A 17,864-nucleotide genomic window follows, 5' to 3' on the forward strand; every position below is an offset into this window, starting at 1 on the left:
ATGAACAGAAATTGTGAATAGTGAAGTTAAGGAACGAAAACGAAGCGGACGGTACGGTACGAAAACGAGATACGAAGATAATAAGACGACAAATTTTTTTTCTGAGCCGGAGGTTGTGAGTTTATATCTCACACCATTATCTGTCCAATTTTTCAAATTTTGGTCAATTTTTTGCAAATTCTTGATTACGGAACGGTAATCCAGTAAACTGGACGGTTTTAAGCTTGAAAGTACGATTTATCAATATTCGGTATTGATTTTCCAAATTTTTTGATTTGCCTCAAAATTGACCAAAGATTTTCAAAATTGAACAATATAGCATTATGTGCTCACTTTTTTTTCTCATATCTGAGGTCATATTTTTGCTATGTAGCCATAACGGACCAATTTGTCTGAATTTCCCAACTTTCGACCAAAAATTTTCAAAATCGATGTTTTTTTAAAAGATTTCTCAGCTCCCTTCTCCAAAAAAGATTGTATTTCGCTGAGACTTGTCAAGATAGTACTACTTTCTTTTCTTTACAATCTGGCGGAAAAAGATTTGTGATATTTTAAGTCTAAGTATATATAAAGGTTTCTCAGCTCCCTTTTCTAAAAAATATTCTATTTCGCTGAGACTTGTCAAGATAGTACTACTTGCTTTTCTTTACAATCTGGCGGAAAAAGATTTGTGATTTCAGAAGCTTTGATCAAACTCCGAACTTTGATGTTTTTTAAGCTCAAAAAATTCAACTATGGGGGTTAATGGTGACTTTTTAGGGAGATTTTCACGGAGTTATTTGACTACACAACCCCTTGAAAATGTCTTTGAAAGATATCAGGGGTTGGGTTACTTGCCGTCTAAAATCGTTTGTAATCAATTCACTGCAAAAAAGGTTCTGTTCTTACAGTTTTTTGAGTACATGAGTGTTCAACTCAGCTTCTTTGAAGAGATGTGAGTTCGAACAAAGAGCAAGGCACAGGGCGACAATTAATAATTTTCGTCATAAAAAAGCATCACCAGTTAGCCATTCTTGGAAGTGGGTGGAGTAGGTGCCAAACAGCTCATCTGAGTCCTGATCCTTGTTACAAATTTTAATCGAGCTGAAAGCTACATCAAGACAACCTACTGTGAATTTGGCTTCATCGTACCATACTGGGTTGTAACGAAACGTGTCCTTTCCGTTACTCTAGTGCAAGAGTAGAACGGGAAATGAATAAACAGCACAACCCACTTTCAAGTAAAAGCAAAGGTCAGATAACGGGACAATTAATTGAGTGACTGGATCAGACAGTAGCTTGAAGAAATACAAACGAGTCAAAAGCTGAATGAACGCGTTTGAATATATCCGTTGTCTTTAATAGTGAGTTCTGAAGATTTGACGCTAAAATTGGCTCTTATTTTGGAGCGGCACCAATGTAAAAGGTGTAAAACCACTCTTTCGGAAGTCAATTCATTTCGGTATATAAGCAACAACGTGTTATTAGAACAAAGCAACGTATAAGCATTATAATATCAAGACGTACAAACATACAACGTAAGCCTTAACGATCAATGCAACAAACGAAAACTTAGACGGCAAGGTTTTTTCGATGCTCTTTTACTGGTTTTTTGTCTGATGTCATTGACGTCAAAATCAGTTCGTATTCAATCGGCAAGTGTCTAGAAAACCTAAAAATATTAAGCCGAAAACCAGCTTAATCGATACATATAGTGGTTATATTTACTTAAAATTAGGTTACATGAAATTTTTCGGAACTTTCTACGTATATTAGAACGTTTTATTAATTTAGAACGATTTCTGTACGCATTTAAATTCGAAAATAAATACTCAATTCTGATTGGTTAATATTATTCGTTCTTCTACTTCGTAACAGAGAGAGAGAGAGAGAGAGCGAGAAAGAGAGAGAGATAGACAGCAAGAGAGAGGGAGAGAGAAACGAGGAACAAAAGAGGAAGAAGAGAAACAGAGGAAAGAAAAAACAGAAAGACCGAGTTAGAGGATATCAAATCAGATGAATAAAATTCGGAAAAACGAAAAAAATCAGAAATCGCATAGGATACAGGCCAAGATTGAAAAGAGTGAGAGAGAGCGAAAGAGGTACAGGGAATAGGAGAGAGAGAGAGAGAGAGAGAGAGAGAGAGAGAGAGCTTGCAAAAGAGCAAAAAAGAGGGAATGAAGGAAAAAGAGACAAAGAGAGAGAGAGAGAGAGAGAGAGAGAGAGAGCGAATGAGGGGATAGATTGAAAGGGGAGGAGGGAGAGAGAGAGAGAGAGAGAGAGAGAGAGAAAGAGAGAGAATACCACAGAGAATGGAAGAGAGACACAGAGAAAGAGACTAACAAAGAGAAACAGAAAGAGAGAGAGAGAGAAAGAGAGAGAGAAAGAGAGAGAGAGAGAGAGACAAAGAGAGAGAGTCAAAGTGAGAGAGACCGAGAAAAAAAAAGAGAGAGAGAGAGAGAGAGAGAGAGAGAGAGAGAAAGAGTGATAGAGAGAAAAAGCGAGTGAGAGAGAGAGAGAGAGAGAGAGGGATAAAGAAAGAGAGAGAGAGAGAGAGAAAGAGCGAGAAGTAGAGAGCGAGAGATTTCAATAGAGCGACAACGAGAGAGAGAGAGAGAGAGAGAGAGAGAGAGAGCGAGAAAAGATCAATAAGAATAGAGGGATGAAGAGAGGGAGGGGGAGAGAGAGAAACCGAGAGAAAGATAGAGAGTGAGAGATAGAGAGATAGCAAGGAGAAAAGAGGACAGAGAAAAAAATAGGGTTAGAAGATTTAGAGGATATCAAATCCGAAAAAATTGGAAAAATTTAGTTCACACAAGAAGCAAAGATCGATCGTAAAAACCTACTGAAGAAAGTCAAACGAAACAATGCTCTAGAACTAATGTTGAATGAGAAAGAGCATCAGTCGACGTCGCAAAAACCAAGAGCACTGCAATATGGTTACACTCAGCTTACAGTTAAGCAGCAAAACCTGGACACCATAACCCTTCTCTATGTTGGGACACTATCGGGACCATATAGCCCAGTGGTAACTGATCATGACTAATGACCTTTTGACTCGGGTTCGATTCCCACCCATCAATTTTTTTTGCTTTTGAGCCTTTTAGGTCAATGACCTCTCTCGATGTGACCGCTTAACCATGCTGCTCAACGCACCTTTTAAACATGCGCTTCGAGAGGCTTCTCAAACATGCAAAAATTTGTCTTTTTTAGAGCTCACGCGTTTAATATATAAGATTTACAGAAAATCCCGCGCAACTCACTATCCACCTGTGGTCCCATTGATCAAATATTAGAAAAACTGTCAAGCAATTTGTCGAAAATTCTTACACCAACCACCATCCAAGGAGCCCTTTTTTTCAAATGTCAATTATACAATGCCATTATTGACCATTTGCAAGCTTATGAAAGCCATTTTTTTAAATCTGGCACCATTCTAGTATCTAAACAGGAGGCTCTATGATCAAATAAGGGAAACAATGACATCTGAGTACTCATTCAAGCATTTAAAAGCAAGTGTTGAGACATCTGTCACCACGAAGCCTCCAAAAAAGACTCCTATGATCAAATAATAGTTATACAATGTCATCTGGGTAGTTTTTCATGAATTTATAAGCCAATTTGTTAGAACGCTAGCACTACACAGTCACCACTGGGGGCTTTTATGATCAAAAAAATTTAGATACGAGGTCACCTGCGCACGCACTCAAACAATTGAAAGCTGATCTTGAAGCTTCTACCTCTATCCACCCTCTATCGCGGACTCCTATAACCAAACAATAGAAAAGCAATGTCGCTGAGCTCAATTTTAAGCATATCAGAGCCAATTGTTAAGAACTCTTGCCATGCCTGCCCTCAACAGGGGCCTCAATTGATCAAATAAAAGAAATATATGTTATCTTAGTAAATATTTCAGCAATTAAAAGCTAATTTAATTAAATTTCGGCGCAACTCACCATCCACCTGTTGTCCATTTGATCAACTATTAGGCAAACAATCTCATCTGAATACAAGTTCAAGCATTTGAAAGAAAAAATTTCGAGAAACCTAACACCACCCAGGTTTCCTCTTGTGATCAAACAATAGTTATACAATGTCATTTGTGAACAATTGCAAAGATTTAACGGCCAACTTTTGAGAATTTTTGTACCAATCACCCTTAACAGGGGGCTATTATGCTCAAATAATGGAAACAATTTTATCTGAGTACTTATTCAAGCATTTAAACGCCGATTTATCAGAATTCTAGCACTACACACTCACCACTGAGGGCTTTTATTGTCAAAAAAAATAAGATACGAGGTCACCTGCACACACACTCGAGCGATTGAAAGTTGATCTTAAAGAAATCTTCTCCTCTACCCACCCTCCATCGTGGACTCCTATAAGCAAACAAAAGAAAAACAATATCATCGGAGCTAAAAACGAAGCAAGAGTCAATTGTTGTCAATTCTTGCACCACCCGACCTCAACAAATGCCTCAATTGATCAAATAAATGAAATATATGTCATCTGAGTAAGCAACAAAGCAATTAAAAGCTAATTTAAACAAATTCCGGTCCAACTCACCATCCACCAACGGTCCCATTAACCAGATAATAGTCAAACAATCTCATCTGAGTTTAAACTCAAGCATTCATAAGCAAATTGTCAAGAAAACTTACACAAACCACCATCCAAGGGGCCTTTTTTCCTTCAATTGACAATTATACAATGCCATTTTTGACCATTTGCAAGCATATGGCAGCCATTTTTTAAATCTGGCACCATTCTAGCATCTAAACAGGGGGCTCTATTATCAAATAAGGGAAACAATGAAATCTGAAAACTTAATCAAGTAATTCAATGCATTATGGTAAATAGTCTCGCAACACGCAAACGGGGCCTCCTATGATCAAACAATAGTTATACAATGTCATTTGAGTAATTTTCCAAGAATTGAACAGGCAACTTTTAGGAATTTTTTACCAACCACCCTCCAGCGTGCGCTACTATGATCAAATAGTAAAAAAAATTTTCTGAGTACTTATTCAAGCCTTTAAAAGCAAAGTGTTGAGAACTCTTGCATCACACAATCTCCACCAGGAGCTCCTATGGTAAAATAAATTTTATTCAATGTCATATCTGGCACTACATACTCTCCACTGGAGACCTTTATGATCAAGTAATCAAAACACAAAGTCACCTGTGCACACATTCAAGAAATCGAAAGCCTATTTTTAAGAATTCTGGCTCTACCCACCCTCCAACGGGGACTCTTATGACCAAACAATGGCAAGACAATGTCATCGAAATACACATTCTATTATTTTGAAGCCAATTTTCAAGATATGTGGCACAACCCACACTTCATTTAGGAATCTGTTGACCCAGAAAAGAGATATAATGTCATCTGTTTACTTTCGCTTGCGTTTAAAAGCAAATTAAAAAGAATTCTGGCACCACTCTCCCTCCGCTAATATGAACAAATAATAGAGATATTACGTCATCTGAGTACTTAACCCAGCTCTTTAAACCCTTTTTTAAGAATTCTGGCAAAAGCCACCCTGCAAAAACTGTTCTTATGATCAAATAAGGGAGATACAATTTCATCTGAATGCAGTTCTGAGAATTTAAAAGTCAATTTTTTAGAATTCTTGTACAACCCACCCTCCACTTGGCGCTCCAACGAGCAAATGAAAGAAAAACATTATCATCTGAGAACATCTGAGAACATCAGAGGTAGTTAAAACGCAATTATTGAACAATCTCGCACTAACAAACCTCCAACGGGGGCTCATTTAATCAGTTAATAGTGAAAGAGTTCTATCTAGAGACATTTTCCAGCATTTCAAAGACCTTTGGCAGCAGTCACTTTCCACTGGAGGCTCCTATGAACAAATGATAGAGATATAGTGTCATGTGGGAACACATTGAAGCAATGAAAAGCGAATTAACACTAAATCCGAGTACGTATTCGAACATTTAGGGGCCAATTGTTTATTCGCAATGGCCCGCTGCATCCTCCGATGGGGCCTTCTCTGATCCACCGGGGGCGCTTATGACAAATAACAGAAAAATATTTGATCCGAAAATATTCAAGGATTTAAAAGCCAAAAGCCAATTGTTCAAAATTCTGTCACCAGCAACCCTCCACTTCAAAAAGGAGGAGTCTAAGGCTTAAATGCGCATTCGAGCAACAAGAAAGTCAGCAAAACGGCAGCGAAACGGAGAATCACTCGAAAAAACTATCAAGTAGATGACAACTGTGAAATATTGTAAGCATTATAAAGTACATCTCCGCTTCCGCAATTGGAAAAAAAAGAGGTCCTATCAACTTTGTTAGTACAAAAAGGATGCCAAAAAGTTTACTTTAATTTTTAATTGCATCCTATAATGGATGCCTATTACTGCAAAACTAGCGTAGAAACTCCGATATGGGGAAAAAAAGAAAAAAATACCAACAATTGCATACGATGCCCCACCTGCATAATAAAATATTTTCGTCGAAAAACAGGACAGAACAAAAAAGCCAAGAACGTAGTGATAAATTTTATACAAAAAGCAGAGCAGATTCATGGAGTCTGATGTTACTGTAAAGTGCGACTATCAATAAAACCACAGCGCGTTGTTGTGAAGTTCAATCATTCATCGAAGGAAATTTAAAAAATAACAGAAAAACAGAAAGCTAGATGTACTCTAAAATCATTATGCTAACAGAGATGACCACATTTTAACGATTGTTATAAGTTCTGAAAAAAAGAGCAACAGTACTCAAAGATAGAGTCATGATAAGAAAAGAGCGGCCTAATTTACGGAAGGAAAACAGGCAAAAAACCGTGACAAAAAGAAGAATTTGCGGCTCTATACAATTGAAAACGTTTTCCGGTCTTCTCGGAAGGCAGTTTGGAGAAATGTCAAGCAGTTGAAAACAGAAGCATCCATATGCGAACTGAAAAGTAACAAACTCGCTTAGTAGTTTTCATCCCACTAACTTGTTTAATTGACTTAGTTGTAAAAAAATTGAAATAACTATAAAAATTTGAATAGTATTTTGAAGGATTGAAATGAGTACCTGTTTCATTAGGTGACACGAGATGAAAGCGACGCCAAACTATCATAATGGCAGCTGGGATATGATGAGTCGATAAGGGGTTGGATATCTGCGGATTTGTCGGATGAATGTTTCAAGAAATGTAGACGATATAAACATAAATATGCTAAAGCGTAAAATCAGCCATTCAAAACCAACCCGGACTTGAGTCGCATAATATTTCAGCACTGAATCATAGTATTTTTATTATGATTTTTACTATGCCCAGAGTTCTGATCATGACACTTTATAGACATTTCATGGTAAAATTAATAGTAAAATGCTGAGCTTATTCTGGACATAATGAACTTATTCTGGGCTCAGTCTGAACATAATGAATCGATGTTCTGATAATACTCTGAACAGACTGATATTTAGCCTAAATTTACTATGTTTAGCATGAAAAATATCCTTTTTTGGTCTTAGTTAAAAACAACTTAGGCAATATTGAAAATTAAATTACAATAAATGTTTGGTAAATAATAAGTTTAATCATTTAAAATTTTATTCAGTCATGCCACAAAACGGAGTTTTAACTATGTATGCTACTTCAAGAAGCCAGTTGGGGCGCTGGGTGCCAGTTGGGGCGCTGGCTGCCAGTTGGGGCGCTGGCTGCCAGTTGGGGCGCTGGCTGCCAGTTGGGTGCTATTTGGTGCGGGTTTGTAATTCAGTTTATCTACTTGGGGATAGTTGAAACGGGGTGCTCCTGTACCTTCTCGTCGATCTCGTCCGATCAACTTCTCCAGAACTCTGCTCCACAGAAGGTTGATCGGTCCACATCATCAAACAGTGGAAGACACATCTGGATGTCCGTTCATACGTGTGAATGACCACTCACAAGGTGAAAACATTGCGAAAAAAACTAAAAACAGAATCGAAGGCGCAAGAGGAATTTGATAAAACATAATTTAGTTGATAAAAGAATTAGCAATCTTCAATTAGGAGGGCAATCTTCAATTGCCCTCCTAATTGTACTGATCAATGAAAAAACGTCCAAAATGGGTCCCAATAGCGCCTAAAATAGCCGGGGAAAAGTCAAAAATAGCCGAAAAAACGCCTAAAATAGCCGAAAAAGACGCCTAAAATAGCCAGGGAAACGTCAAAAATAGCCGAAAAAAACGCCTAAAATAACGGAAAAAGACGCCTAAAATAGTCGGGAAACGTCAAAAATAGCCGAAAAAAACGCCTAAAATAGCCTAAAAAGACGCCTAAAAACGCCGGGGAAACGTCAAAAATAGCCGAAAAAAACGCCTAAAATAGCCGAAAAAGACGCCTAAAATAGTCGGAGAAACGTCAAAAATAGCCGAAAAAACGCCTAAAATAGCCGAAAAAGACGCCTAAAATAGCCGGGGAAACGTCAAAAATAGCCGAAAAAAAAACGCCTAAAATAGCCGAAAAAGACGCCTAAAATAGTCGGGGAAACGTCAAAAATAGCCGAAAAAAAACGCCTAAAATAGCCGAAAAAGACGCCTAAAATAGCCGGCGAAACTTCAAAAATAGCCGAAAAAAAACGCCTAAAATAGCCGAAAAAGACGCCTAAATTAGTCGGGGAAACGTCAAAAATAGCCGAAAAAAACGCCTAAAATAGCCGAAAAAGACGCCTAAAATAGTCGGGGAAACGTCAAAAATAGCCGAAAAAAAAACGCCTAAAATAGCCGAAAAAGACGCCTAAAATAGCCGGCGAAACTTCAAAAATAGCCAAAAAAAACGCCTAAAGTAGCCGAAAAAGACGTCTAAAATGCCCGGGGAAACCTCCACTTCACCTCCACCAACACCCCCCCCCCCTCTTTGACTTAATTTCATCGCTTTAAACTTTCCTGCATTCTCTAAGAATTGCCTGCCGAGTGGACCTGCGCACGTTTTAACGGATATTTTGATCTGTCTTCATAAGTTTGTTCTGGTGGACGGTTCAACATTCTGTGGAGCGGAGATCCGGAGAAGTTGAGCGAACGGGATCGTCCAACAGGTAATAGTACACCCTTTTTCAACTAAATAGGGTGATTTAAAAAAATTAGTTTCGGTGGTTGGAGGGGGGGTGGTTGGGTGAGGGGGGGGGGGGTGTGTTTGTGTGTGTGTGGTTGTGTGTGTGTTTGTGTGTGTCTAAGTGTGTGTTCGTTTGAGTTTTGACTCATACCCAAAGTTATTTGGACTCATACTGAGAAAATCCGTAGGCGGCTTTAACCGGAGTTGCTTGGTTATTATTTATAACTTGTGATAATTAGTAAGCTCTCAACAGGAATTATTGAGTGTGCGGCTACGATTTGTAATTGATTAATTCGCGTCAACATTAATTGGTCGGTCAGAATTCAGTCAACTAAATAGCTAATAATAAAGTTATAGCTGAAAACTATAACTAATTATAAGCAATAACTCCTCTGACTCGGAGTTCTGAATTGGTCATGAATTAGAAGAAAACCACGGCGATTTGTGACCTGAATACTCCTCTGAATGAGGACTGGATTGGCCTTAAAATTATGCGTAGTAAACTCCCTTAGTTCTAAAACAAACTTGGCTATAGCTATTATCTAATTTGATCATGCCTTCGGAGCCCGAGGGACTCGATATGAATCTATCACATGGGAGAAATTATCGCAACTGAATTTGGATCTTTTCTGTTTTTGCCCACCCCCCCCCCCCCCCCCCACGTCCATTTGCACCCCCTACTTACACATGTTATAGCATATTGTTTGCATTTTATATAGGACTGGGGGGCAAAAGATCCCTGAATTTGTTTATGTGATAACTTCTAATAACACTATTCAGAGGTGTGTAATTTTTACTAGGTCCGGATGAAATCTGTCGGCCAATTGGCACGTCTTCTAATTCGTGTGTCGGCTATTACCCCTACCGAGGGTAGTCCCGGACCCTAGTCCCATAGTATTTCAGTGCTGAAACATTGTATTCCAATTGTATATCGTCGGCCCAGTACTGTATCCATTCTCGTTAGGCTAAAATTTACAAGACATACAAAATTCCATTACCATCTGAAATAAAAACCATAAAAATCTGCAATTTCGGTCCAAATTTGGCAGTTTTCTGGTTCCCGGCGTGTATCTTCTGGTTTCGGCGTGTTTTTACTGGTTTTGGCGGGGTTTTTTGCTAATCTTAATACGTTACTTGCAACGTTTTAAGATTATAAGGCATCATCATGCTCAAAAAGTGCATCGCCCAAAATTTCAAATTTTTTTTCGAAATTTTCACAATTTTCTATGATTTTGCTATGAACATCATGGGAATCAAAACCAGGATGTTCATTCTATTTTCAGAAAAAAAAGTATCTATGCGAATAGACTGCACAAAATGAGATAGCAACATACTCTTAAGATACACTAAAACAGTACTAGGCCGACGATATACAATTGGAATACAATGTTTCAGTACTGAAATACTATGGCACTAAGGTCCGGGAAGCCATTTCTGATTCTATTAATTTCTACAAAAGTAACAGGAAAGCAAATAAAAGCACAGTTAGCAAACAAATTTTAAAAGTAGCCAATTAAAATTGGTTCGCATGAGTGCTCAAGCAGCCTACTGCGTACCTCAGTTTCTCACTGAGCATGCTAATTAACTCTTGGTGTTCGCGGTGATATAATTACTCTGTTAAAAATCTCTCCAATAAAAATGAGTTATCAATAAAAAACGTTGCGCTATATCATAAACTATACCATCCTTGCAAGCAAATAGAAGGAACACTGGAAAAAATTACTTGGTTTAGATTCATTGCTTTGTCTTAATACTTCGTGCTTTTTTTCATGAGTTTTTTTTTCAAATTTTTTTTCAGAATCGGTCTAGCAGAGAGAAGATACGATTAAAATAATTGAAAAAAGCTCCATTTATTGAAATGGCAGGGGATTAGCATAGCCGCAAATTAATTTGGATCAAGAAAAAAATTTCTAGGAATTACATTTAATTTGACTGTTTAAAGGTGTAACACATTACAGACAGTGTCAATCCCAATTAAGGGGAAATCATGCCCCCCAAAGAAGTCATTCATACAAAGTAGTTTTTCATTGAACTAAATATTTTTTCTGCATAGTTGATTATTCGCCTCACTCAAGTCGAGGCAATTCCAAATGAGACTGTAGATGGTTTTCCATAAATTGTGTTCGCTCGCTCCAATTTTTTTGTTCCAAAATGAGTTCCATTTTGGGCACTTATTAGTGGTTCTCATCGCAACTGGCTGGTTCAATACTTTCCCCATTTCTGTCTTCAAGCATTCAGAAAGCCAAAACTTTTAAACAATCAAAAAAGTTTTGCAAGTTTCTGTTGTGTTCCAACTGATTCTTGAAAGAATTTTGATCATCGATTAACGCAGAAATGACACTTTTTGTTTTAAAAAGGTAGACTGTATAATTTTTGTGCAACTTTTGAAAGTTTTTTTTTCAACTCCTGTTAAAAAAGAAACATTTTTTAAATTTCTTCCGCCTAGAGCCGAGAGATGTCCAATTAACCTAGTATTTAAAATTTCCGTTGGGTCCATAAACGGCATATAATAATTGGAATGGAGCGAAAATAACAATTCCAGCTCCTGTTGGGTTTTATCGAGAATCACAAAAAAGTTCCTGTTATAGTTAATTGATTTTATTCTGGTTGCAAGGGGAAGTGATAATGTTGTACTTTATCTTCTTTTATTTAATTGGCCAATTTTTGACCATTAAGATGCGTTTAATAATTCTCTGTTTTGGTGCGTCTATTTTATGAGACGTCACCACTCACAACAGTAAATCCTATGCTCTGGTAACATCAGAAATACAAAAAGATTCTTCCGTGGTTATCCAACTAGATAAACTTCAAAGCAAAACATAGCCGGCAGATTGGCGGAACAGCTGCGAAAGAATAGACCTGCGTGCCATATATTAGAGATAGAAACAGATAAAGATCTAAATTGAAAAAAAAATGACGCCGCTCAAAAAACTAGGTTAAAAACATTCAGCTATAAATTAATAAAGCTTGCTAAAATTAATTCCGCAGAAGCCTCTTATTAGGGACCTTTACTGCACAAATGAGTTCCTTTGACCTTAAACAAATTCAATTTAAACTTAAGTTTTAAAGTGCAAAAGTCATTTTATTGAGTGAGGTAAGTCACATATGATCAAAATCTAATCGCGCAAATAACCTAAAAACTTTTGCTAAAGTGAGTGAGAAATCGTCACGCGAGCAAATGCCGTTAGTGAGAGGAAGAAGTCATTCAGAAAATTTGACTTTTTCAGCTTTGCTGTGTGAGCAAATGTAAAACGAAAAAAGAGCGTCAGACGACGAAACAAAAAAACATAGCAGGACAAGTCCTGAAACACAATCCAAGGAATTGAATGAAAAACAGGCCTAATGTTCCTGACCAGCAGATCAATTGAACAATCCCAGACAAAAAGACAAATTCTCGAAAGTTGAGAAACTAAAAGAATCAAACTAAACAAAAAAACAATTATTCCTAAAACTCTTCAAGATTTTAACCTGAAGGCCATTTATGATACAATGCAATATAGTCATTAACTCACGCAAAAGACTTGAAAGAGATTAATTTGACACTTAAGTTAGATAATCTTGAAAAAAAAGACAAATGCTTCAAAAAATGTGAAAATGCTTCAAATGAAAAGGAAAAATTTAATGATATTTTTCGAAAATGTTCAAATTCATTTTTTCTCTGTGGAGTTCAGTCTTGTAACTTATCTGCAACATTTAAAAAATTTCGTTGGCCAATAAAGATAGTTAAACTCAGAAAATGACAAAAACATTCAAAAAACTTAAAAACAATCAAAAAATTTTAAATTGCAAGCTTTATTTAAAAAATTACTTATATTTGCAATCTAAAAATACAGAAAACTATTTTGTTGCCACCTAAAACTCTTCAATAACATACTAGCAAACTCAATAGCAGCAAACCCCTGGCCACTGAGGAAAAAGACTAAAATTTCAGGAAGTCAAAGAAAAAATTACAATGTGAAAATCGCTAAAACTTGTAATATTAAAATTTTGAAACACATTCTCCATTACCACTAGAAACTATGCAGTAACCTTTTATCAAATACTAAAAGAAATGTTTTGGCTGTTCAGGTTAGAGAAACCTAAAAATTGACTACAATTTTCAAAAAAATTGAAAAAATTGACTTATGCCATGGCAAATAAAAATTTTGCAGTAAATTATAAGCAAATCCTAGACAAGATTTCTTGCCCCCTGGAGCTGGAAAACTTGAATAATGACAATTAATGTCAGAAAATTGGAAAAAAACCGCAAGTTTTATCGAAAAAAAATTGGAAAATTCTTGAAGTTGAAAACCATTCCATTACCACTAGAAACTATAAAATAACCTATTACTGTGACACCAAGAGCTGAAACAACAAAAATATTCTAAAAAATTTTTGAAAATTAGAATAAATTACCTTGTTTATGTTTAGTGTAGCAATACAATTTTGCTCTTAAAATGGCCATAAAAAATAATTACGTCTTGCAGAAGACTTTTACCAACTTTTACAAACCTCAATTTCAGACTGGTCCAACAAAAAATCCGAAAAAACGACATTTTGGGCTCAAAAACTTCTGGAAATGACCTGTTAACCTTGAATTACGGCCTTCCCAGTAGCTTCACTACTCTAAGTACTTGAAGATCTACTAAACGCGGCTAAGGGCCTCTAATGAAACTTGATGCCCGCTGAGCTTTACCTGTTTATCCTGTTTTGAAAGCTCAAAGTCATGAAAAAAAGGTGTGAAAACATCTTACAAAAATATAAAAAGACAGAGCACCAATACAATCCAATTTTTGGATTGTAAAAAACCAAGAGCACCACAATATACCTTCGCTCAGCTTACAGCTGCGCAGCTATAACAAAATATTTTATCGCCCGACGAAATAAGGCCAGACAAATTTTCATTTGTAATTATAAATACAGGACAGTGTTGAAGGGTCAAACTTTTAAGACTGTGAACCGTCCTCCACACCTTGAAATTGTCGCCTCAAAATAGTTTTGCGAATCGCGTGCTTAAAGAGTAATAATAACTTAAGGGCTCTACGAGAGCTGCTCAGCCACTTGATGCCGTCCGAGCCTGTTTATCCCTTTTTTGAGGATGAAAAGTCAAATGGGTCAGACAAAAAATTGGCCACGCAAAAAATCGCATAAAAAGACCATAGGACTAATATAATTGGTACAAACTTCGTCTGAGAGCAATTAAGAATACGGTTCTTTAATTTCCTTGGAACGACTACCTAACCTTGACACCCCCATCGCTCATGATAATTGAAACCATGTTCACAGAAACAGTCAAATGATCCGATAGAGTTGTTGCAAGTTGCATTTCCAATACACGAATCATCGTCCAGACATTCGTTCACATCTAAAAGATCATAATTTTCTCAACAGCTGAAGTTAGCCAAAACTTATACAGAGACCCTGCCGGGCACAAGAAAAAACCCTGGACCCCGATGGATACAAATAACCTATGAAACAAGCAAGAATAAACTTTCAACAAGCAACAATAAACTTGCTTGTTGCTTGTTGAAAGTTTTGCTCGACCCATCAAGCAACAATAAACTTTCGCTCGACCCATCCGGTCGAACCCAAATCAGTTGCCAGGAGCCCCAAATTTTACTGGTTCTTTAACATTTGCTAATGCATATAACGCAGACAGGCTGAGTCGCTTTTCAAGATTTTTAATAGTGCCATAAAGTTGTAATGAAAAATTAATCGTTTATTATCTACTTGTCACAACTGAGTTGTCATAGGATTGCAATATTTCTCGAGCTTTTTGGCTACAAGGAACCCAATCGAAAGTTGTTATTTTTCTGCCATGTTGCAGTAGTGTTTTGTTGTTGTCTCGTAAATCTTCAAGCATCAACCAAAATTATTAAGAAAAGTCTTGCGATTATCGGAAAGATTTCAATGCCTCCTTCTATGAAAAGACCATAAATCAATTAATAAATGGTACGAATTAAATATACTTGAGTAGTAAGTAAATACTGTCTCAAGAGAGGGGGGGTTATCCTACGATACTTAAACATGGGATAATAGGGGGTTATCCTAGACGGAAAGGGATTAAAGGGATTAGGCGGCCTTGAAACTCATTTTTCCGCCATGACAACCCTAGCGACGGTTGATTTGAAAGCTATTCACGAAATTTACAAGGAATTGAAAAAGGATTATTTTCAATACGGTGAAAGGTTTCTTTATTTCTTGGCAACATGTCAGTACTTGGATCCTGATCTTGATTTGGATATTGCGATGAAAATGAGACCCTATGGTGGACTGATTGGTATTGATAATTCGTCTCTGGACAAGTATTTCAAGTCTTACAAAATTTTGAGGTTGCATGCTATACTTCACGACGCTTCAGGTTTTGTCTTTGAATATAGTGAAAAAGGGCCGGGCTATTCGTATGTCATACCCTGTCCAGTGACAAACGAGTATCTTGGTCACGTGACAGGACTTGCCTTCTGTCTATATGTAAAGACTTTTAAAAGCAATTTATTCAGTTTGCTGGAATGTTGAAATCAAGACCAGTTGTTCTTGTTTTTGAAGGCTTTCGACATAAAAAGTCTGGTTTTATTATCAAAGAACTAGCTGTTTCGACAGAAAATTATTGCGATACTGTGTCATTTTTACCCCCAACTTCATTCAACATACTGTCTTCGAGTGAGAGACGATCATACAGTTGGGTGTCAAAATATCTCCATGGTTTGAATTGGGAGAGTGGAGATTATCCATATTGTTATTTGCAACAAATTTTTGATAGCATAGCACTTCGATTTCCCTTGGCAACTTTTTATGCGAAGGGAACAGAAAAAACAGAAACTATTCAGAAAGTTCTCAAAAAGGACGTTATCAATTTAGAGATTTTATTATGTCCAAAAATTGAAAATTTGAAATTTTTTCACGAGACACCAATTTTTACTTTACATGTTTTAAGCTGTCCTAAGCGGCAAAGAAATCAACACTGTGCAAGAAAAAAAGCTACACTTTTTTACCTGTGGCTAACGAATGAATCGACGGTCCGAGAAAGCAGCATCGTCTCTACTTCAAGTGAACTTGTCCCCGAATTTAGTGGTTTACAGTTGTATAGCGGATGAAAATCAATTAACAGCTACATTTGTCAAAGAGGAAAAAGTTGACAGTCGTGGTCAAACTGTACTGAGGAGACAGCAAATTGTCTGTACTGGAGCTGAAATAGAAGCCTTCAAGAAAAACCTTTCACTTTTGGAGTACTTTCAATTGTACCATGTCTTTGGAAGAGAAAATGCGAAAGCTGAAACTAACCCCTTTACCTATGCCCAAGCGTGCAGAACCAGTTCTGATGTCACTGAAGGATAAGAGCCTTCCAGCTGAAATAAGACGAAGAATTGAAAAGAACAATGTACAGTCAATTGTTTTCAGAGAAAAAACTGACAGAGTAAATGCGAACTACACCATTACTTTTATCAATGATAATCAAAACTCACAATTTGTATCTTATGAAATTTATATAATGAAATAACCAAATTTACCTCTTTTTCAAAAAAAATTATTTTGAAATGAGTAAAGCAGAGGATCAGTTAGATACAGGCGGGGCAACAACTGACTTAGTGTTTGATGATAATCACCATGAAAGACGATCATGGAGGTTTTGTAACTCAAGGATACCACGATCAGAAGTTGTTTGTTTTACACAAGTTTTTATTATAATTTTTCTCATAATAGTTTCTCTGGTAAAACTTGTGTTTTTCCAGCTTGAATGTGAAGAGTCTACATTTTGGTTTTCTCTTCTTTCTTGTACAGTTGGATACGCTCTTCCCAACCCAAAATTATGAAAAAAATCATTTCAACAACTGACCGGTTGTTTAAGGCTGTTTGCGGTCCGTCATGTTGTGGAAAAACAGAGCTTATTTTCAGAATGTTACTCGAAAACACTTTTTCTCCAAAGTTCCTCTCGATTTTTTATTTCTACCAACATGAACAACCCAAATTTAAGTCACTAGAGGCAAAATTAAACATACAGTTTACCAAATTTTCAAGCTTCGATTTGATATCGGAGCTCGAAAACTGTCTGTTGGTGTTTGACGATTCATGTGAAGAGATTTTTAATGACAAAGAGTTTTTGAAATTGGCTACAGCAGGACGTCACAAAAACATTAGTGTAATTTACGTAAAACACAATTTATTTCAACAAAGTAAATGGTCACGAACTATTGATCTTAATACAACACACATCATTTTATTTAAATCAACCCGTGACATTCAACAGATTGGCTTAATTGGTCGACAGCTTAATAACACGCAATTTTTGAAAGATAGCTACGAGCTAGCAACCAAACAACCCTTTGGTCATTTACTGATCGATCTGGATCCAAAAACATCGGACGTTTTACGTTACTGCTCCAATATTGTTCCACCAGGACCATCCGTTTTTTACCTTCCCCCAGCTAAACTGTTATAACCAATTTGAGTAATGAGAGAGAAAGAGCTTTGTATGCTGTGGCGAATGTTAGAGACATCGGACATAAAGTCAAAAGAACTAATCAAGTCGGCACCAAATAGTTTTATTAACTTTCTTTGCGAGTGTTTGCTTAATGTTGTCAACGGTAACGTTCCCGTCAAGAAAACATTAATACAAGGTCATGAAAATCATTTAAAAAACTTTTATCTAAACAAACAAGTTTAAAAAATAAAAGGCAGATTTTTGCTAAAAACACGGTTCTTTTGAAAGGTATTGCTCTCTCGTGTTACCTTCATCTGAGGAAGTGATAATGTATACTGAAGAATTTATCTTAATTCCCAAAAGAATGTTCATGTCAACACAACCGGCAAAAAGTGAAATTTTTGACAATCCTGTTTACAAACAGAAAGCCAC

At 36.7% G+C, this 17,864-nt stretch overlaps 2 protein-coding genes across 4 annotated transcripts in view; one reads left to right on the plus strand and one right to left on the minus strand.

Moving 5' to 3' along the window:
* LOC142350700 (uncharacterized) overlaps window positions 1–17,864 on the plus strand; it is a 72,496-nt gene that overhangs the window by 17,963 nt on the left and 36,669 nt on the right. For 2 of the 3 annotated variants that reach the window (XM_075402629.1, XM_075402631.1), the window contains one exon: window positions 7,046–7,274. The exons of the other annotated variant lie outside the window; for it this stretch is intronic. In XM_075402629.1, coding sequence (XP_075258744.1) covers window positions 7,046–7,049 — 4 coding nt within the window. In that variant the 3' untranslated portion in view covers window positions 7,050–7,274. Of the gene's footprint in view, window positions 1–7,045; window positions 7,275–17,864 lie in introns of those variants that run through there. 3 annotated transcript variants of the gene reach the window in all.
* Window positions 9,777–17,864, minus strand: part of LOC142350699 (uncharacterized) — a 44,890-nt gene continuing 36,802 nt past the window's right edge. Inside the window, exons 6-7 of the mRNA XM_075402628.1 lie at window positions 14,256–14,378; window positions 9,777–9,999 (exon numbers count right to left, since the gene is read on the minus strand). Of these exons, the coding sequence (XP_075258743.1) occupies window positions 9,995–9,999; window positions 14,256–14,378 (128 nt within the window). The 3' untranslated portion in view covers window positions 9,777–9,994. The remainder of the gene's footprint in view (window positions 10,000–14,255; window positions 14,379–17,864) is intronic.

Source organism: Convolutriloba macropyga, chromosome 12, assembly GCF_964194025.1.
Source record: "Convolutriloba macropyga chromosome 12, txConMacr16.3, whole genome shotgun sequence".
Lineage (NCBI taxonomy): Eukaryota > Metazoa > Xenacoelomorpha > Acoela > Convolutidae > Convolutriloba > Convolutriloba macropyga.